The 22680-nt window shown below is 35.0% G+C and overlaps 1 protein-coding gene and 7 non-coding genes across 8 annotated transcripts; all 8 read right to left on the bottom strand.

Moving 5' to 3' along the window:
- Window positions 1-394: 394 nt before the first annotated feature.
- Trnal-caa (transfer RNA leucine (anticodon CAA)) lies at window positions 395-511 on the bottom strand. Its single transcript has 2 exons — window positions 474-511; window positions 395-440 (listed from the first exon to the last, which is right to left on the bottom strand). It is a non-coding gene; the product is annotated as a tRNA-Leu (tRNA).
- Window positions 512-1720: 1209 nt separating this feature from the next.
- On the bottom strand, window positions 1721-1837 carry Trnal-caa (transfer RNA leucine (anticodon CAA)). The gene is made up of 2 exons: window positions 1800-1837; window positions 1721-1766 (listed from the first exon to the last, which is right to left on the bottom strand). It is a non-coding gene; the product is annotated as a tRNA-Leu (tRNA).
- A 1206-nt stretch (window positions 1838-3043) lies between these two features.
- Window positions 3044-3160, bottom strand: Trnal-caa (transfer RNA leucine (anticodon CAA)). Its single transcript has 2 exons — window positions 3123-3160; window positions 3044-3089 (listed from the first exon to the last, which is right to left on the bottom strand). It is a non-coding gene; the product is annotated as a tRNA-Leu (tRNA).
- Window positions 3161-3884: 724 nt separating this feature from the next.
- Window positions 3885-4001, bottom strand: Trnal-uaa (transfer RNA leucine (anticodon UAA)). Its single transcript has 2 exons — window positions 3964-4001; window positions 3885-3930 (listed from the first exon to the last, which is right to left on the bottom strand). It is a non-coding gene; the product is annotated as a tRNA-Leu (tRNA).
- Window positions 4002-6179: 2178 nt separating this feature from the next.
- On the bottom strand, window positions 6180-6296 carry Trnal-caa (transfer RNA leucine (anticodon CAA)). The gene is made up of 2 exons: window positions 6259-6296; window positions 6180-6225 (listed from the first exon to the last, which is right to left on the bottom strand). It is a non-coding gene; the product is annotated as a tRNA-Leu (tRNA).
- Window positions 6297-6373: 77 nt separating this feature from the next.
- Window positions 6374-6490, bottom strand: Trnal-uaa (transfer RNA leucine (anticodon UAA)). The gene is made up of 2 exons: window positions 6453-6490; window positions 6374-6419 (listed from the first exon to the last, which is right to left on the bottom strand). It is a non-coding gene; the product is annotated as a tRNA-Leu (tRNA).
- Window positions 6491-7253: 763 nt separating this feature from the next.
- Trnal-caa (transfer RNA leucine (anticodon CAA)) lies at window positions 7254-7370 on the bottom strand. The gene is made up of 2 exons: window positions 7333-7370; window positions 7254-7299 (listed from the first exon to the last, which is right to left on the bottom strand). It is a non-coding gene; the product is annotated as a tRNA-Leu (tRNA).
- Window positions 7371-18289: 10919 nt separating this feature from the next.
- Window positions 18290-21181, bottom strand: LOC137402028 (zinc finger and SCAN domain-containing protein 4-like). Its single transcript, XM_068088495.1, has 3 exons — window positions 20652-21181; window positions 18948-19082; window positions 18290-18784 (listed from the first exon to the last, which is right to left on the bottom strand). Exons 1-3 carry the CDS (start codon window positions 21102-21104, stop codon window positions 18593-18595), a joined length of 780 nt encoding a protein of 259 aa, XP_067944596.1. The 5' UTR covers window positions 21105-21181; the 3' UTR covers window positions 18290-18592.
- Window positions 21182-22680: the final 1499 nt, after the last annotated feature.

Here is a 22680-nt window from a genome sequence, read left to right on the forward strand (position 1 = left end):
GCCTAAGAACACTCGGCTATCCAAACCTGCCGTCTGTTTAAATGCGCTCAAATTGAATTTCCCGCAACATATTACGAATGCAAATTGTTTTTTAATAGCAAAATATATTGCATTTGGAGTGGGAGTTGAACATACAACCTCGTGTGTGGACTAGAACACTAGTACAATGCGAAGTTGGAAAGATTAACGCTCACATCTGGCACTTTGGGCCACTCGGCTATTCTGAGACACTTTTTCAGTATGCTGAACTTTAATTACACACAATGTAAAACAAATGGAAATTGTATGGTATTTCAAAATATATTTGTTTAAAACTGTTGAATGTTTGTCCGCTGGAATTGAATTATACGCAACGTAACACGAATGCAATTTGTGAGGTAATGGCAAAATTTGTTGTCAGGAGTGGGATTTGAACCCACGCCCACACATGTGGACCAGAACACTAATTCACTGCTACAGTGCAAGCATTAACACTTGAGTCTGGCGCCTTAGACCACTCGGCCATCCTGACATGCGTAATAAACTGCTGAAATTGAATTTAACTCTATGTAACATGAATGAAAGTTGTGTTATGATAGCAAAATGTATTGTTAGGAGTTGGGTTTCAACCCATTACACAAAGTGTAACACAAATACAAACTGTGTATTATTGCAAAACATTTTGTTAAAAATTGCTGACTGTCTCAGTACGATGAAATTGACTTACGTGTAGCGTAACACGAATGCAAATAATGTTGTCATAGCAAAATCTATTGTCAGGAGTGGAGTTTGAACCCATGCCCACATTTGTGGACCAAAACACTAGTACAATTCCAAGTTGGAAAGATTGACGCTTAAGTCTGGCACTTTGGACCACTTTGCTATCCTGAGACACTTATTCAGTATGCTGAAATTAATTTACACACAATGTAACACAAATGCAAACTGTGTGTTATTGCAAAATATGTTTGTTAAAAATTGTTGGCAGCTTAAGTACGATGAAATTGAATTACATGTAACGTAACACGAATGCAAATTGTGTGGTCATAACAAAACATATTGTCAGGAGTGGGATTTGAACCCACGCCTGCAAATATGGACCAAAACACAATCAGACATCTACAGTGGACGCATTAACACTTGAGTCTGGCGCCTTAAACCGCTCGACCATTCTGACACGCTTATTAAGCAGAGCTTAACTTAAATTTAACACAATGTAACACGAATGACAGTTGTGTTATATTAGCAAAATATATTGTCAGCAGTGGGGTTTGAACCCACGCCCACATGTGTAAACCAGAACATTAGTACAATGCTATAGCGGCAGCATTAACACTTAAATCTGGCGCCTAAGACCACTCGGCTATCCAAACCTGCCGTCTGTTTAAGTGCGCTCAAATTGAATTTCCCGCAACATATTACGAATTCAAATTGTTTTGTAATAGCAAATTATATTGCATTTGGAGTGGGAGTTGAACATACACCCTCGTGTGTGGACTAGAACACTAGTACAATGCGAAGTTGGAAAGATTAACGCTCACATCTGGTACTTTGGGCCAGTCGGCTATTCTGAGACACTTTTTCAGTATGCTGAACTTTAATTACACACAATGTAACACAAATGGAAATTGTCTGGTATTTCAAAATATATTTGTTTAAAACTGTTGAATGTTTGTCCGCAGAAATTGAACTACACGCAACGTAACACGAATGCAATTTGTGAGGTAATAGCAAATTATGTTGTCAGGAGTGGGATTTGAACCCACACCCACACATGTGGTCAAGAACACTAATTCACTGCTACAATGCAAGCATTAACACTTGAGTCTGGCGCCTTAGACCACTCGGCCATCCTGACATGCGTAATAAACTGCTGAAATTGAATTTAACACTATGTAACATGAATGAAAGTTGTGTTATAATAGCAAAATGTATTGTTAGGAGTTGGGTTTCAACCCATTACACAAAGTGTAACACAAATACAAATTGTGTATTATTGCAAAACATTTTGTTAAAAATTGCTGACTGTCTTAGTACGATGAAATTGACTTACGTGTAGCGTAACACGAATGCAAATAATGTTGTCATAGCAAAATCTATTGTCAGGAGTGGAGTTTGAACCCATGCCCACATTTGTGGACCAAAACACTAGTACGATGCCAAGGTGGAAAGATTAACGCTTAAGTCTGGCACTTTGGACCACTTTGCTATCCTGAGATACTTATTCAGTATGCTGAAATTAATTTACACACAATGTAACACAAATGGAAATTGTCTGGTATTTTAAAATATATTTGTTTAAAACTGTTGAATGTTTGTCCGCAGAAATTGAATTACACGCAACGTAACACGAATGCAATTTGTGAGGTAATAGCAAAATTTGTTGTCAGGAGTGGGATTTGAACCCACGCCCACACATGTGGACCAGAACACTAATCCACTACTACAGTGCAAGCATTAACGCTTGAGTCTGGCACCTTAAACCGATCGGCCATCCTGATATGCTTATTAAGCAGAGCTGAACTTAAATTTAACACAATGTAACACGAATGACAGTTGTGTTATATTAGCAAAATATATTGTCAGCAGTGGGTTTGAACCCACGCCCACATGTGTGAACCAGAACACTAGTACAATGCTATAGCGGCAGCATTAACACTTAAGTCTGGCGCCTAAGAACACTCGGCTATCCAAACCTGCCGTCTGTTAAAGTGCGCTCAAATTGAGTTTCCCGCAACATATTACGAATGCAAATTGTTTTTTAATAGCAAAATATATTGCATTTGGAGTGGGAGTTGAACATACAATTTCGTGTGTGGACTAGAACACTAGTACAATGCGAAGTTGGAAAGATTAACGCTCACATCTGGCACTTTGGGCCACTCGGCTATTCTGAGACACTTTTTCAGTATGCTGAACTTTAATTACACACAATGTAAAACAAATGGAAATTGTATGGTATTTCAAAATATATTTGTTTAAAACTGTTGAATGTTTGTTCGCTGGAATTGAATTACACGCAACGTAACACGAATGCAATTTGTGAGGTAATAGCAAAATTTGTTGTCAGGATTGGGATTTGAACCCACGCCCACACATGTGGACCAGAACACTAATTCACTGCTACAGTGCAAGCATTAACACTTGAGTCTGGCGCCTTAGACCACTCGGCCATCCTGACATGCGTAATAAACTGCTGAAATTGAATTTAACTCTATGTAACATGAATGAAAGTTGTGTTATGATAGCAAAATGTATTGTTGAGAGTTGGGTTTGAACCCATTACACAAAGTGTAACACAAATACAAATTGTGTATTATTGCAAAACATTTTGTTAAAAATTGCTGACTGTCTTAGTACGATGAAATTGACTTACGTGTAGCGTAACACGAATGCAAATAATGTTGTCATAGCAAAATCTATTGTCAGGAGTGGAGTTTGAACCCATGCCCACATTTGTGGACCAAAACACTAGTACAATTCCAAGTTGGAAAGATTGACGCTTAAGTCTGGCACTTTGGACCACTTTGCTATCCTGAGACACTTATTCAGTATGCTGAAATTAATTTACACACAATGTAACACAAATGCAAACTGTGTGTTATTGCAAAATATGTTTGTTAAAAATTGTTGGCAGCTTAAGTACGATGAAATTGAATTACATGTAACGTAACACGAATGCAAATTGTGTGGTCATAACAAAACATATTGTCAGGAGTGGGATTTGAACCCACGCCTGCAAATATGGACCAAAACACAAACAGACATCTACAGTGGACGCATTAACACTTGAGTCTGGCGCCTTAAACCGCTCGACCATTCTGACACGCTTATTAAGCAGAGCTTAACTTAAATTTAACACAATGTAACACGAATGACAGTTGTGTTATATTAGCAAAATATATTGTCAGCAGTGGGGTTTGAACCCACGCCCACATGTGTGAACCAGAACACTAGTACAATGCTATAGCGGCAGCATTAACACTTAAGTCTGGCGCCTAAGACCACTCGGCCATCCTGACCTGCGTAATAAACTGCTGAAATTGAATTTAACACTATGTAACATGAATGAAAGTTGTGTTACGATAGCAAAATGTATTGTTAGGAGTTAGGTTTGAACCCATTACACAAAGTGTAACACAAATACAAATTGTGTATTATTGCAAAACATTTTGTTAAAAATTGCTGACTGTCTTAGTACGATGAAATTGACTTACGTGTAGCCTAACACGAATGCAAATAATGTTGTCATAGCAAAATCTATTGTCAGGAGTGGAGTTTGAACCCATGCCCACATTTGTGGACTAGAGCACTAGTACAATGCCAAGTTGGAAAGATAAACGCCCAAGTCTGGCATTTTGGACCATTTTGCTATCCTGAGACACTTATTCAGTATGCTGAATTTAATTCACACACAATGTAACACAAATGCAAATTGTGTGTTATTGCAAAATATATTTGTGAAAAATTGTTGGCTGCTTAAGTACTACGAAATTGAATTTCATGGAACGTAACACGAATGCAAATTGTGTCGTCATAACAAAACATATTGTCAGGAGTGGGGTTTGAACCCACGCACACATATTTGGACCAAAACACTTGCACACTACTACAGTGGAAGCATTAACACTTGAGTCCTGCGCCTTAGACCACTCGACCATCCTGACCTGCTGACTGTTTAAGTGCGCTGAAATTGAATAACCCGCAACGTAATACGAATACAAGATGTTTTGTAATAGCAAAAGATATTGGATTTGGAGTGGGATTTGAACCTACACCCTCGTGTGTGGACTAAAACAATAGGGCAATGCTAAGTTGGAAGGATTAACATTCACATCTGGCACTTTGGGCCACTCGGCTATTCTGAGATACTTATTCAGTATGCTGAACTTTAATTACACACAATGTAACACAAATGGAAATTGTCTGGTAGTTCAAAATATACTTGTTTAAACCCTCTGGCTGTCTTAGTACACTGAAATTGAATTAAAAGCAACGAAACACGAATGCAAATTGTGATGTAATAGCATAATGTATGGTCAGGAGTGGGGTTTGAACCCACACGCACATATGTGGTCCAGAACACTAATACACTACTACAGTGCAAGCATTAACGCTTGAGTCTGGCACCTTAGACCGATCGGCCATCCTGATATGCTTATTCAGCAGAGCTGACCTTAAATTTAACACAGTGTAACACGAATGATAGTTGTGCTATAATAGGAAAATATATTGTCAGGGGGGTTTGAACAACGCCCACATGTGTGGACCAGAACACTAGTACAATGCTATAGTGGCAGCATTAACACTTAAGTCTGGCGCCTTAGACCGCTCGGCCATCCTGACACGCTAACTGTTAACGTACGCTGAAGTTGAATTACCCGCAACGTAATACGAATACAAATTGTTTTGTAATAGCAAAATATATTTGTAAAAAATTGTTGGCTGCTTTAGTACGATGAAATTGAATTACATGTAACGTAACAGGAATGCAAATGGTGTGGCCATAACAAAACATATTGTCAGGAGTGGGATTTGAACCCACACCTGCAAATGTGGACCAAAACACAAACAGACATCTACAGTGGACGCATTAACACTTGAGTCTGGCGCCTTAAACCGCTCGACCATTCTGACACGCTTATTAAGCAGAGCTTAACTTAAATTTAACGCATTGTGACACGAATGACAGTTGTGCTATAATAGCAAAATATATTGTCAGGGGGGGGTTTGAACCAACGCCCACATGTGTGAACCAGAACACTAGTACAATGCTATAGCGGCAGCATTAACACTTAAGTCTGGCGCCTAAGACCACTCGGCCATCCTGACCTTCTGACTGTTAAAGTACGCTGAAATTGAATAACCCGCAACGTAATACGAATACAAATCGTTTTGTAATAGCAAAATATATTGGATTTGGAGTGAGAGTTGAACCTACACCCTCGTGTGTAGACTAGAAAACTAGTACAATGCTAAGTTGGAAGGATTAACACTCACATCTGGCACTTTGGGCCATTCGGCTATTCTGTGACACTTATTCAATATGCTGAATTTTAATTACACACAATGTAACACAAATGGAAATTGTCTGGTATTTCAAAATATATCTGTTTAAAACCGCTGAATGTTTGTTCGCTGAAATTGAATTGCGCGCAACGTAACACGAATGCAATTTGTGAGGTAATAGCAAAATATGTTGTCAGGAGTGGGATTTGAACCCACTCCCACATATGTGGACCAGAACACTAATACACTGCTACAGTGCAAGCATTAACTCTTGAGTCTGGCGCCTTAGACCACTCGGCCATCCTGATATGCGTAATAAACCGCTGAAATTGAATTTAACACTATGTAACATGAATGAAAGTTGTGTTATAATAGCAAAATATGTTGTCAGGAGTGTGGTTTGAACCCACGCCCACATGTGTGGACCAGAACACTAGTACAATGCTATAGTGGCAGCATTAACACTTAAGTCTGGCGCCTTAGACCGCTCGGCCATCCTGACACGCTAACTGTTAAAGTACGCTGAAATTGAATTACCCGCAACGTAATACGAATACAAATTGTTTTGTAATAGCAAAATATATTGTCAGGAGTGGGATTTGAACCCACACGCACATATGTGGTCCAGAACACTAATCCACTACTACAGTGCAAGCATTAACGCTTGAGTCTGGCACCTTAGACCGATCGGCCATCCTGATATGCTTATTAAGCAGAGCTGAACTTAAATTTAACACAATGTAACACGAATGACAGTTGTGTTGTATTAGCGAAATATATTGTCAGCATTGGGGTTTGAACCCATGCCCACCTTTTTGAACCAGAACAATAGTACAATGCTATAGCGGCAGCATTAACACTTAAGTCTGGCGCCTAAGACCACTCGGCTATCCAAACCTGCTGTCTGTTTAAGCGCGCTGAAATTGAATTTCCCGCAACATATTACGAATGCAAATTGTTTTGTAATAGCAAAATATATTGCATTTGGAGTGGGAGTTGAACCTACACCTTCGTGTGTGGACTAGAACACTAGTACAATGCGAAGTTGGAAAGATTAACGCTCACATTTGGCATTTTGGGCCACTCGGTTATTCTGAGACACTTTTTCAGTATGCTGAACTTTAATTACACACAATGTAACACAAATGGAAATTGTCTGGTATTTCAAAATATATTTGTTTAAAACTGTTGAATGTTTGTCCGCAGAAATTGAATTACACGCAACGTAACACGAATGCAATTTGTGAGGTAATAGCAAAATATGTTGTCAGGAGTAGGATTTGAACCCACGCCCACACATGTGGACCAGAACACTAATTCACTGCTACAGTGCAAGCATTAACACTTGAGTCTGGTGCCTTAGACCACTCGACCATCCTGACATGCGTAATAAACTGCTGAAATTGATTTTAACATAATGTAACATGAATGAAAGTTGTGTTATAATAGCAAAATGTATTGTTAGGAGTGGGGTTTGAACCCACGCCCACATGTGTGGACCAGAACACCAGCACACTGCTATAGTGGAAGTGTTAATTCTTAAGTCTTGCGCCTTAGGTTGCTCAGGCATCCTGATGCACTGACTTTTTAAGTCCGCTGAAATTGAATTGCACGCAAAGTAACACGACTGCAAATTGCGTTGTCATCGCAAAATATAATGTCAGAAGTAGTATTTGAACTCAAGCCCACATATGTATGTGGACCAGAACGTTAATACACTGCTATAGTGGAAGCATCAACACTTAACTATTGCGCCTTTGATCGCTCAGCCATGCTGACATGCTGACTGCTTAAGTACGCTGAAATTGAATTGCACACAATGTAACGCGAGTGCTATTTGTGTTGTAATGGTAAAATATATTGTCACGAGTGGAATTCAAACCCACGCCCACATATGTGGACCAGAACACTAATACACTGCTACAGTGTAAGCATTAGCAATTGAGTCTGGCGCCTTAGACCACTCGGCCATCCTGAGACGCTTATTAAGAATGCTGAAATTAAATTTAACACAACGTAACGTGAATGAAAGTTGTTTTATAATAGCAAAATATATTGTCAGGAGTGGGATTTGAACCCACGCGCACATATTTGGACCAGAACACTTATACACTGCCACAGTGGAAGCATTAACACTTGAGTTTGGCACCTTAGACCACTCGGCCATCCTGACATGCTCACTATTAATGTCCGCTGAAATTGAATTACACGCAACGTAACACGAATGCAAGTTGTGTTGTAATAGCAACATATGTTGTTAGAAAAGGGATTTGAACCCACGCCCAATTGTGCGGACTAAAACACTAGTGCAATGCTGAATTGAAAGCAATAACACTCAAGTCAGGCACATTCGACCACTCGGGTATTCTAACAGACTTATTCAGTCCGCTGAGTTTTAATTACACATAAGGTAACACAAATGCAAATGGTCTGTTATTGCAAAATATATTTGTTAAAAAGTGTTGACTGTTTTAGTACGATGATAATGAATTACATGCAACGTAATACGAATGCATGTTGTGATGTAATAGCAAAACATGTTGTCAGAAGTGGTATTTGAACCCACGCCCACATGGTTGGACCAGAACACTAGTAAACCGCTATAGTGGAAGCATTGACACTCAAGTTTGGCACTTTGGACCAATCTGCTATCCTGACACACTTATTCAGTATGCTGAAATTAAATTACACACGATGTAACACAAATACAAAATGTTTGATATTGCAAAATATATTTGTTAAAAACTGCTCACTGTCTTACTACGATGAAGTTGAATTACACGGAACGTAACGCAAATGCAAATTGTGTTGTCGTAGCAAAACATTTGTCAGGAGTGGGATTTGAACCCACGCAAACAATTGTGGACAAGAACACTAATACACTGTTTCAGAACATGTAGTAACACTTGAGTCTGGCACCTTCAACTTTTCACCTGGCCAGACTTGCTAAACATCTTAGACTAATTTACACGCAAAGAACACATTCTCATGGTCATATTAAATACAACAAAACTAGAAATCATTATAGTCCGACTACACTATCTTCTTACACTAAAATGACAGCAGGCTTTTCTCATCCAAACTTTTATTTGATGTCAAACTTTGAACAAGTGCATGGAATAGGATTATATCGTAGCAGCCAAATTAAAAAATATATTTACCAGCCAGCAGCACCGGTCTGCACAACACAACTCAAATCTAACTTGACTTACTGCTGCAAAGTTTACACAGTAAAATCATGATGCTGACTTCATAATTCCATTTCTGCTGACACTTTGGAAAAAGAGACAGTAACTAGTGTCACTGAGTTGAAACAGATTTAAAACAGTTTCACTAACTAGTTTCACTCTCAGTCTGCCTGCTCAGTATTTTTATTGGTTGAATAAGACAACCACTAGAGTTCATAAAATATAGAAGAAAACTGCAAGTAAGAATAATAGGAACTATAATTAACAATACATACGAGATATGATAGTCAGAAGGTGCAAGATCAGGGCTGTATGGTGGGTGGTCCAACAGTTCCCAACCTAATTGGTTTATGGTCTCAATGGTTCGAATGGCAGTGTGGGGCCTTGCATTGTCTTGGTGGAGAATGACGCCACGAGATTGCATGCCTCTTCTTTTGTTCTTAATGTCCTTCTTGACTTGCTGTAGCAGTTGGCAGTAATTTTCACTGTTTACTGTGGTTCCCTGCTCAAGAAAGCTTACTGTAATGGGGCCTCTCACATCCCAAAACACTGTCAACATCACTTTCTTGACACTTCTCTGCGCTCTGAACTTCTTTGTGACAGGAGATGATGGGTGTTTCCACGTCAATGACTGCTGCTTTGACTCTGGCTCATAGTGTGCCACCTCGGTCTCATCACAAGTCTGTTTAAAAAGGAATCACCTTTTTGAACCCTGTCCAGATTCTTCCTAGACATTTCCAATCGCTTAGCTTTGTTGGCATCACTGAGCATTTTGGGTACCCACCTGCAGCACACCTTTGAGTACCCAAGATCTTCATGAAGAATGGAATGCACTGTTCCAATGGAGATGCCCAATTATTCAGCAATTTCCTCTACCTTTATCTTCCTGTCTGCTCTGACAAGCTTTCCACAGCCACCAAATTGTATGGTGTGGCTGCCTCTTTTGGCCTGCCTGACCTTGGTTCATCCTCAATAGAGGTCCTTCCTTCCTTAAAACTGCTAGCCCATTTGAAAACTCTGTTTTGGTTTAAACAACTGTCACCATATTGAGCTTTCATTCTCCTATAAATGTCACTTGGTTTGACCCCTTCACTTGACAAAAATCTTATTACAGCTCTCTGTTCAACATGTGAGCAAATTTCAAGAGGGGCAGCCATTTTGAAATAGTCTCCAAAAAAATTTATAGTCTCAAAGTTATTGAAAAAGATTAGTGTGAAGAAAACACCTAAAAGAACATAACTCCAAAAAATTATGCATGTATCACAATAATATTCTAACTTAAAAGGAAATCATCTTTACTTATCGAATCGCCCTCGTATTTATAATTGTATATTATTTCAATTAGTTATAAATTTATTTATAATATATGTATATTATATACATGTAAATGTAGTATAAGTATATAATTAGACCTACTATATAGTGCTCTCATCTCCTTTAAAATTTATGCCATTATTTTCCGTGGCCAGCTTTGAATGTTATCATTAATATGTTCCCCAGATGAGCATCTGTTGGTTTATCATTATTAAGCTTTTTCATTTTTTTATGCGTTCCTATCTATTTTCTATTAATTTTCTATAGTTTATTTTTAGTACTTTGGTTAAAAGTTTTATTGGCTAAGTTTCTTGTGAAGTTTGTCATAGTGAACAATTAACATGCCCATACAATGGTATGTCTATGGCTCATATACTTATTTATTTTAGCCGATGTTGTTAATATATTTTAACTTTACTTACACCGGCCATTTGGCACAAATTAGACCGTATTAAAAACAAACAAATTAAAAATTAGAAACCCAAAAACAGAAAAAATAGGTAAGTAAATTATGTGTTGTCTTGTTTTTCTCGTTCTCATCTATTTTTTTAATTTTCTAATTTTTACCAATTTTTTAATTTTCTTGATACAGCTTAATAGAAGTTTGCCATGCTTGACATACGCATACAATGCTATGTCTGAGGCTCATCTTCCTATTTATTTTAGCTGAGTTTGTTTCAGAATAAGTTATTTCTAGGGTCATTGTTATTTGACTTGTATTGTTTCATAACTCCCATGTAGTTCAACTAGCAGAGTGTGGGTTATGCTAATTCTTAGATTCTTAGAGAATATTAGATAGCACGGCCTCCAAAGTAGGTTTTAGCAATACAGCGAATTAGTTGTTTGGTGACAATTTTGAAGGGAGACGATTTTAAAATTGCCACCACATTAAGAGATATCGCCAGTCGTATAAACAATATAATCGTTTTAATGGTGATTATCTCACACCTGGCGGGTTTCAGACTGAGCGATGCTGGAACTAAAACCTATGGGCCTTTTAGTTTTATAATAAGCTCATTTCATGGCCTTCACACAGGTACTCATTAAATGCATGTTTCTAATTATCACGAACACAAAACAGTTTCTTTTCAAGTTAAAATACACAACTAAATATTAACAAAAATTGAAAAGTTTTTTCACATAATATTCGATTAGATTCGCAATTCGATTAGATATTTCAAAATTAAAATGCCGAATCACCACGTGATTGTTGGAAATTGTGAAGCTTTCCTCTAGTCTGATACACACAGTACATTGTCAGTAATCTCGCAGCAGATCGGAGATCATCCGCAATAAAAGTGTTCATACTGTCACAAACCTATCTGTGTTTACATCAGTAAATAGTTTGCACCATAGAACTTTCCTTATGCAATACGTTGCTGAAATACCATTAACAGTAAAGCTCCGGCAGTAACTATCATGAAGGGAAGTATAGATCAAGCAAACTGTAACAGCCAATACCATTCAGCAAAGTCATGCACACTACGGAAATCCTGTAGGAGCACACTGACACTGACAGCAGCAATGTTTCCCAACATATCTGCATCGCCTCTACAATGCCATCAATCTGCACATGGTGTACAAATAATTGTAGAGAGGACAACCCCAACATACTGCAATACAGTGTGTACCAGCTTGTAAGTCAGTTGTTTGAATTATATATAAGTTTTCTCACCATTAATGCTAGACATTACAGGTTGACATGACTAAGCTTGTTTTTGATCATGATAAGTAACATCAGCTTTTTTACCTTTTCTTTTGGTTCTCGCAAATCTGATCTTTCGATCATGATTACAAATAAAAATTGTCACGCATTTATTGATCAAACTCCGTTATAAATTAAAAAACAATGGCACATAGGAGGCTTTTTTTACATAGAGTAGCCCTCCTTCCCATCTCTTATTCTGGCCAGAGCCATAGAAAATGGGAGCTTGAGAAAATATCTTTGTCAATGTACCCTCACTGGGTTGACTCAATACTTGAAGTTGTATGTACATGTAACTACGACAATACTGTGATCATCTATGTTAAGATTGTTCACATTACTAGAAACCCATTCGCATACCCATCAGCAATTATTCCGTGACATACCGTTCTCACTATACAATGCGGCCAGGAAAATGATAAAATACTAGTCCCGCAGCAAATTTCATAAGATTTTAAAAGATAGATATAGCAATCTGTGACAACCAATCACTATTTCCGAAAGGACACACATTGCACAGACTGTCGTAAGTGAAACTTGCGAACTATCTGGAAATTTTGAGATCAGCAATTTTCTCCAATGTACACATTGCCTTGACGATGCCATGAGCTAGCAGTGCAAATGCCGACGAATGATCGCCAAGGGAACAACACCGACATATCGCGATATGGTGTGAACATGTCAGAAGTCAATAATTTATAATTTGTCTGAAGGGAGGTATCTATACTATGATCTGTATAGACGATAAAACATTTACATATACATTGTCTCAATTTCAAGTGATCTGCACAAAGAATCGAGCATTTTCTTACACTTCATCACAATCACACAGTCGACACCCAAACTTGATGCTATTGTAGTTGCTGTGAAATTACAAACATACTTTTAATACACTAGAAAGTCCACTATCATACAGCCCACAACCAAAGTTATATTGGAAAAAAGAAAGGGTACTGATGGTTGAGAAATGCAATATTAGCAGTCAAATGGCACTGCAGTGCAATAGGATAACTGCAATGGTGGCTGTAATGTACTGGGTGTGGGTGTTATTATATACAAAAAACAGCAATAATGAAAGGAAAAGATTATATGTTTATATCTCTCCCCTGCACTAGGAGAGATGCAATATTGGCTAATATTAGAAGTAAAATACACTGATATTTTTGGAATAACCAATATTATTAATATAGTAATAATAAAAAACCAATGCGCAATTTTGTTTACAATTCCAAACGTCATAGCTAACAATATCAAGAAGTTGTGATATTTATATAGATTTTTAGAAAATCAATTTAAAAGAGTGTTTGGTCATAACAAACAGCAATAATGAAAGGAAAAGATTATATGTTTATATCTCTCCCTGCAATAGGAGAAATGCAATATTAGAAGTAAAATGCACTGATATTATTAGAATAACCAATATTAATAATATAGTAATACAGTAATAATAGAAAACCAATGCACAACTTTGTTTACATTTCAAAACGTCATAGCAAACAATATCAAGAAGTTGTGATATTTATATAGATTTTTAGAAAATTTATTTAAAAAAACTATTTAGAAAAAATAATAACAGTAACATATTGCCCATCATCGATGTTGTTAGTGTGACTATAACACTTCAATAGTCATCCAAACTTATAATTAAATATTGTAATAATCTCATAAGAATCGTACGAAAAAATATCATCGACATGACCTTTACTTTCACTGCTTTGGACATCAGTTAGAATACCAAAGTACTCAAAAGTTTCCAAAATGTCAGCTATTTTGAAATCGGCAAAAAAAACTATTTCTGTACTTCTACGTTAGTTACAGAGACCTTCGGCAATTCGACAATGCTATAGACTGGTGAAATGTGCACGTTATTATTTTCGTGAAGTGCGCACGACTTAATGGTTCTATTCTCTGTCGCTCAGCGTTTCGTTTGTCGGTCTTAATTTTGATAAAAGTAAGGCTTGGCCAGTTTAAATAAAGATTTTTGGCCTATTTATGTATAATCCGATCAGATGAGCTAGTTTTAAGATTTTGTGGTAACCCTTCAAAGACATGGTAACATATTTAAATAGGTTTATATGTGTTTTGTATCGTCATTATACTTTAACGGCTCTACAAAAATATGGTTAAATTTGTTGATGAGATTTTGATACAAGGGTTTCTGACGTTGTTGATGAATAATTTTCGTAAGTTGTGTGCACATGCATTTATCATAAAAACTCTCAAACTTCGCTCCGCTCGTTTTGTCGTCGGATCACAATTAATATAGGCTAGCTGAAGTACAGCTGTAGCTCCCACATCCCCACTCTTCATCACGCTAGACGCAATGTTTTGTTAGCAGACGATAGATTGCCACCCAGTTTATAGTGAGCCTTGGCAGAGATAAGAAATGTCCTGTTTTTTGTCTAGTGAAATAATTTGAGGAAACTAATAGGTATGTTTTATTTTATTCTCTTTTGCTTTATTGTTTTTCTTTTGTTGTTGTATTCTATACTTATAAATTGTACACTTACAAATTGTTAAATACTGTAATTTTAGTCTCGACAGTGTCATGCTTATGGTAAAATAAAATCAATACAAACATCAGTGAAGACCTTCCAAGATTCAGTCTGCTATTGTAATAATAACATGAAAATAACATATTCATGATTGTATTTAGTCAAAGTTTGTTTTTTGTTTCCCTAGAATTATATAAATAATATTATTTTCACTTCATTTTACTCTGTGTATCATTTGTTTAAACCTGCTTTGCAGCTGGTCCTATTTAAAAAATGAATCTTCTAAAATATTTCAATGCTTAGCACAGCAAATTTTAAAACTTTTAACATGTATCTGAAAGTATGCTGCCAACCTTTGGTTTGTTAATAAGTGAAATATATTGTACACTGAGACAGCTAGGAGGATCCTAAAGAGAGGCTAGTGTGTCTAAAGTTCTTTGGCTGAATCAGCTAAAACGTAACCATAGTAGCTATTTGAATATTCTAAGTGTGTTGCAATACCACTGAGCTGAACAAATAGGAAATCTTTCTGAATTGACAGTCAAATGGCTGTAAAACAGAGAGCATCCTGTTTAAGATTATGGAAAGTGTTTATTCAGTTTTGTTGTAGCCTCGACTATTCAAATGATACTTTGTTATTTAAATAATTAAGTATATTACTCACGATGCAAATACACGCATCCTTTTGGTAGTTTATCACTACTAGAGAGTGTGTTGTATCCATAGAGTTATCTCCCACTAGAGAGATAACTCTATGGTTGCACCTATTGTTCTATCAATCTGAAGTTACCCTCAAGTAGTTAATGTATATAAGAAAACAGTGACAACGTTTTAAAGCTCAGCCATCAAGAATTATTTTGTTAGCTGTATTATCACATAAAATACATTATTGTAATATATATATTTTATGTAATAAATATATATAAATATTTATTAGAGACAACATATTTATAAATTATAAAATATATAAATATATTTTATAATATATTTATACATATTTTACATATAAATATATTATATAACATATTTATATATAAAATACATCATCGCGCTTATCACTTGTTAGCTTGACTGTTTAAGAGCATCGTTATGAGTTGAGCAGCTAACAAGGCTTCAGGAAGAGGAAATGAGTCAGAGAAGAGTAAATTACAAGATTTGGACTAGATATGAACAAAATAGAAGGTAGGTTTTCTATTTGGTTATTACTGTTTTTTCGAAGCTTTGGCATTGTCTATGACACATATACCATGCAAACTAGAAAATTTCACTAATCCTGATACTATACTCATACTGATACTACAACTATGTACACTATAGGATTATATTAGTACTATATGGACTGCTAGCCTTCACTGCGTGGCTTCCCAAGTAGGGTGCTCATATCTTTTAGGATGGCTTGTACCACTAAAGGGTGAGAGATGTTGTTCAGGTAGGAGGTTCAAGAATCAATCGTGAAAATAAAGTAAGTGGATTTCTGATCGCAAAAAAATCTGAGTCAAGTTTTTTTTAAATTATCACAACCTATCAGCAAGTTGAAATAACAAAAAATCACAATCTATTGTATGTGCTGTTTTTCATCTTATGCCAGAAACGATCACAAATTATAAATTAATAACAGTTTTTGTTCTGAGGTATCATTTGGTGCATAATTCATTGCTTTCTGATTATCAGCAGACCACCAACAAGAGCACATAATGTGAAAAGTTCCATTCAATGACTGTTAAATTCACTCCGAGTTATGTCAATCTGGATTTTCGCCTCTTCTATATATTGAAATTAAATACTGTAATGCCATCAATCCTGAAAAGCTATTTTTGCATTTCATTCGCCCGCAAAGGGCAACATTTTAATCAGATAATAGCAGAGAAATGCCAGGAAAACAGCATAAAAGACCATAAAGTGTGGGTTGTTTTTATATGTTACTGATGTGTAAATATTATACCAATTTTACAATGATTTTTTAGTACCATACTGTTTTCCTATATTCGTAACTCAATATAACTATATATATATATAAATATATAAATATAACTAAAACTTTTATTAAAATAAAGAATAAATAAAATATAACTATTTTATATATATTTTATATATATAAATACATATAAAATATAACTCAATTTTTCATTTTGTTTAATCTTTTTTCGTTTAAAACAAAGAGGTGCAAGATTGTCCTTATCAGTCGAAGGAGTTCAGCGATGAAATACATAGGAAAGCACCGATTTACTGATACTATTTCTGCCTGCGCTATCAGCTGCTACAAATGAAATATCGAGTCTTAGTTGAAACTGCCTTTGCTTTCTATTGAGGTTTTCTATCCGTGAAGTGGTGAGGAATGTCATCTAACTCGAACTGCAAACAGGATGCAAGTATTGCTCGAGCATTGCGCAACGGGAGTCTGTGAGCATTTCACAATGCGAGTGATGTATATTTGACAAAGGGAGAAATAATCCTTGTTGAAGATTGACAAGAGTCAGGTTTTTCCTTATTACCTTTTAACAATCATCACTAGATGATTGTTATCTAAAAGCAAATCAAAGCCAAATCTCTGATATGAATATCCTATATCAAAACTATTTTCTGAATGAACCAACATGTTTATTAATATAGTTATTTAGCATTATATAACCAACATATTTAATACATTTTTTTGTTTCTCATTCCACAATTTACGATAGCTTCCTCAAGTAACTAAATATAGCGTGTGTCACTTGAAGTTATGTAAAAGCATTACATAAAAATCGAATTAAACACATGAAAAACAAGCAATAATAAGTTGATAAAGTATAAAAATATACGTAAATGGGATAAATAAATTAGCAATCAATGAAAATTTTTTTTGTTAATACACCTGAGAGACACAATTGAAGGGAAGTGTAACTGCAGTAGTGCAGTTGTGCATAGAACCCGTGGTAGAGTAACTGATAATAATATTTTGTGTAACTTACACTAACTTACACTAGATGTAGTTTAAACTAACCTTTCATTTATGTTGTATTAGTTTTAATTTCAATTTCCATTAATTTTTGTTATTGCTACTAACAATAGTGTAGCTTTGAAAAATTTATAATGTTGAAAAGTGTTTTGTAGTTTGAGACAAATATACTCTCAAATTTTATGTTGTTAGCCAAAAACGTGCATCTATAAAGTTTATCTTAAACTAAGGTCTGGCAGTATAAGCATCTGGTTATTTGACGTGACAATACAAGCAGCAATCAAGTGTGAACTTTTAACACTATTGCTAAAAGTTCTCAGAAATGATTAACAGCTAGCCACCAGTAGAAACTACTGGAAAACAAGGCAAAACACTTTTATGACTTGGCTTACAAAATATCTTCTCCAGTTAACAAATATTGTAACAATTTTAATCGTAAAATATTAAATCGAGTGCCAATAAAATATCGAGTTTCATAACCAAGAATTTTTTGTCACCCTGAAATCATCAATAAATTACTTTTCTGTTATTGCGTTTGCGTATAATTTTATATTGCGTTTGCAATATAAAAAACCTTGCACACACTACTATTGCCTTTTTCTACATATTTCTACTGCTGAAACCAGCAGTGAATGTAAAAAATATGAAAAATCAAACATCGCAATTCATGAACAATAACAGTTTTTATTAAGTAAAAGTATGAATGATATTACATAATAAAGTGACATAAAAAAACAAAATCATAGACATAGTTTATGAAAAATATAAGTAACAGCAAAATATATGCCATGACACAAGGTTGCTTTTACATTTTAGACAAGAAAATAATGACATGGATCTATTAAACCTTTAATATACTGAAAGCTGCCTTCACCTGGAAATCTGTTCAAAGTAAACAAAAATACTGGAAAAAATTTGCATTGTATGGGATTTGAACTCGAACTTTACTATACTATATGTACTCGTTTTAGGTGAACAGCACTTTATGAACTTTCTTATGTCTGTGGTAAGTTCCTATCTGCCTAAAGCTCTTAAAGCAGACAGCACATCTATATGGTTTTTCTCCTGTGTGAGTCCGAACATGCGTTGTTAGAGTATATCCATCTCTGAAGTACCTGTCGCAATGGAGGCACGTGTGTAAATCTTTCCTGTTGTGTGTCTGAAATAGGTTGAGCCCTTCATTAGGTCAATAACTTAATTTATTTAATTTTTTAAATTGGTAATAATAGTTTAATAATTAATAATTTAATTGATAATTAAATTAATAGCTTGATTCAATAATTTATTAAAACAAATTATATTTCTCGCAAAAGTTTCTTTACCTTCAGATGCAGCAGATAGTCTGATGAAGTAGACAGAATGCAATCACAAATATCGCAAGTGAATAGAGTGGTGTTCTTGTGTGCGGCTACATGCGCCCGGTAGTCTCGAACTTGTTTATAGTTCTTTCCACAGGCCTGCAATCAGATATACAGAAATTAATGCATTTCATTTTGATAACGTATATAATTTGTTTCTCAACCTTGAAGGTTGCCTTGCAACAAAATTCACATTACAGTTATTTGATATCATAAGATTCACCATGTCTTACTCTGTTGTGTTGTAGGTACAAAATTATGTGGAAATGTGATTACAAGCTCTTAAAAGCTCAAAAACAAATAGTTAATCGCAGCCGCACGAGACCGCCAGAGTTTGGATTCTCTTTCCAAAACGGCTCAAATGTGACGTAGTTGTGAGAGATGGTTTCTGTTTACACTTTCTTGCAATCTTATTCATCAAAATATTTTCACAAATATACTTTACGAGTTCAATAAAACCATGTCTATTGTTCTTACGCGTCTATTTTATCGTCATTGTAATGCTGTCACTTTTAGCAGTGATATCTTATAACTTACAGTAAAAATTCGTTTAATTTTTTAGCCTTACCTCGAAGGAGTACATATCATTGTCTGATAATCATGACGAGCCTGTTGGTCACCTGTGATAATCAAAAAGTGTTGCAGAAATTATTTGTGAAGTATTGGGTCACATGATCAGATTACGACTTGCCGATTAGACCAAACCGAAACAAAACTGTAAAGTAGCGAGCATCTATATTTGACACGGGGTTTTCGGTAAAACCCGAAGTGTTAGCCATAAACTAGTGGTACGATAAGTTTGTATTGAGCTTTTTATTGGCCTTTCAATTCATGTGAGAACATCATGTGACAAGACAATAACCAAACTATCATGACTACGTCAGAAAAATAAATAGATTCCAATCTACAGCGGCTTTTCGTTTTTGAGCTTTTAAGAGCTTGTAATCACTTTTCCACACATTTGGCACCTACAACACAACAGAGTAAGACATGGTGAATCTTTTGATACCAAATAACTGTAATGTGAATTTTGTTGCAAGTCAATCTTTAATGTAATTAAAGTTAATCTATTAAGCTCAAACAGAAAACCAATAACTCAAACTAAAAACGATTGAAGATTATTCACTCACATTATCTATATTATAAATATTTTTTGTTTTTGCAATAGTTTTATTGCTGATTTTTCTCAGCTATTCGTCTGATAGTATACTGGTAACTGGTAAGGTACTAGTATACTGTTATCAGATATCAAGCACTTTTTGTAATATCCATGCAGATCCTAACAAAGCTGAAAACTGCGCCATGTCTATCTACGTCCATGTCCGACATCCCTGAGTTTTTGTTATATTTGCCACCGCTTCTAGTTCTCCAATCACAACAGTTACTACATTCACAGAGGTCTTCTAATTCCCTGTCTTTAGCCAGTTTGTAGAACTTATCTCTCTTCTCTTTTTTTAATTTATTGTTATTATTATTATAATTTTTATCACAATTTAAGCTATTTCCTGTTATTGACCTAGTTCTACTAAGCTGGAATGGGCAAGACCATCCTGAGGATATTAGCCATTCCTGATTATCATTACTAATATCATTATTATAATTCTTTTATTAAATTTATTGCAAATAATTGCTTAGAAAAATACTAACAAAACTTATTAAATATCTCACCTCACATTTGTAGAGCTTAGTCCTTCCTTGAACTATATTTGCTGTATTTGTAGCTGACCCACCTAATCCAACATCTGTCGCTGCCGCTGTACAGCAAGTTTTCACCGATGTGTTCATACAATCTCTATACATTGTCATAGGCGATTGAGAGAAGGTGCTCAATGTAGTTGTAGATTCCTGACGTTTGATAGTCAGATCAAGAGGAGTGGCAGCAATGCACTTTCCCACTCTATAGGCAGGTGAAAATGTTAACGTCTCAGCAGCCTTCTGCCCACTATTTTTAGACAAATCCAACGGCTCGTCATCAGATTTTTGCTCTGGCAAAAATTCCCTCAGTTCTTCTGAGTCCTTGTTATAACTTTTTTGCCAATATTTATAATACAGATTGTAAATTGTTGAGAAATCCTCTAACAAGAACTTCTCATAACGATAGTCGCTGATCAGGCTAGTCATTGCTGTGTAGGATTACTCAATTGTGATGGCTTTTATAGCAAATAATTAGAATTTTACGATATATGATAATTCCTCAACACATCTAAGTGTACCCGTGATTATTTGACAATTTGCTTTGATGTTAGAATGTAGGCTCTATTTATATAGGCAGTATGTAGAAGGGGAGGAGCCAATCTATTTTTAGAAACAAGATGCGCTAAATTTATAATAGAACTGCTTTCATATTTATTGATCTCTGATCAAAAAGTAGTACTTCGTGCGAGTTTGTGGTTACATTAGTACTATTTCAAAGTAAATGAGACTTCTATGTCCTGCTGAGCTCATTGCTCAACACGGATATGCCTATTCTTGTGGCAGATATTTGAATGTGTCAACAAACTTTTTAATTTCTCAACATGACCACTTCACAAGATCCTTTACAATAAAATCTCTCTTCACCATAATAATATTGCTCACTATTTCTCATATGATTTCGAAAAGTTGCATTAAATTCAACATATCAAAGAATCTTTAACCAAAGTATAATAACTATATTTTAATTATACGTACTAATAGTGATAGGTTTTCACATCAAATACCAGGTGCATGTCTATGAACTGTTCACTTAACTTATTTATCTGTGTTAAAACTGCTTATACCAACACTAGGGATGGCTGTACACATCTGACTATACACCAACTTTTTTCATTTCTCAACAAATATTATATAACAGAATATATATATAATATTATATTATATAATATTAATATATAATATATATTAATATTAATATATATTATATATTAATATTATATAATATATAATATTATATAATATAATATTATATATTATATTATATAATATAATATTATATATACTAATCTTAGATTTAATCGATATAGCTGGACAGACACGAATGACAGACGATGACAATCTTCGAGATGTATATATTTACATCTCAAAGTTTGTCCTAGTCTTTCCTTCGGTGTCTGTGCAGCTATATTGATTGAAATCTAGTATTAAAAGATCTGCTTTGTATTGGTTTAGATCTCACAAAGATTTCAACACCAAATGTGTAACCCCACATACCTAATCCCAAGGCTAAGCTGCTCTTATCATTCCGCTGGCTCTTACCATATACGTACTCTGTATCTTTGCACACGCTAAATGTGTACTTCCTATTATTAATTAAAGTTACCTTTTGCATTTGTTATTTTTTGAAATTTTTTCAAAGCTAATTTTTATCATGATATAAAATTTATACATATATTTATAAATATATATAAACTTCAATTTAGTTAATCAAGCATTTTAATTACAATATTATTGTCTCAGCATAACAATCAATGTTTCATGAATATACATATTTTATAGCTGTTGCAGGAACCCTGTTCATAACCAAGGAGGCATTGTATATGCAAACTGTGGGTAATGAGTAGGTGGGTACATATATATATATATATATATATATATATATATATATATATATATATATAGGATGGTATAAGTCTATAGATATATATATATATGTATATGGAGGATGTATATATATATATATATATATATATATATATATATATATATATATATATATATA

This window comes from Watersipora subatra, chromosome 8 (genome assembly GCF_963576615.1).
Source record: "Watersipora subatra chromosome 8, tzWatSuba1.1, whole genome shotgun sequence".
Taxonomy (NCBI): domain Eukaryota; kingdom Metazoa; phylum Bryozoa; class Gymnolaemata; order Cheilostomatida; family Watersiporidae; genus Watersipora; species Watersipora subatra.

What these genes read in the sequence shown, in the direction of transcription:
- LOC137402028 (XM_068088495.1), bottom strand. Translation starts at nt 21,104, where the DNA reads ATGACTAGCCTGATCAGCGACTATCGTTATGAGAAGTTCTTGTTAGAG. An exon ending in CTAAGCTCTACAAATGTGAG is followed by an intron (nt 19,083 to 20,651) that starts GTGAGATATTTA and finishes ATCTGATTGCAG; the next exon opens with GCCTGTGGAAAGAACTATAA. An exon ending in ACTATCTGCTGCATCTGAAG is followed by an intron (nt 18,785 to 18,947) that starts GTAAAGAAACTT and finishes AACCTATTTCAG; the next exon opens with ACACACAACAGGAAAGATTT.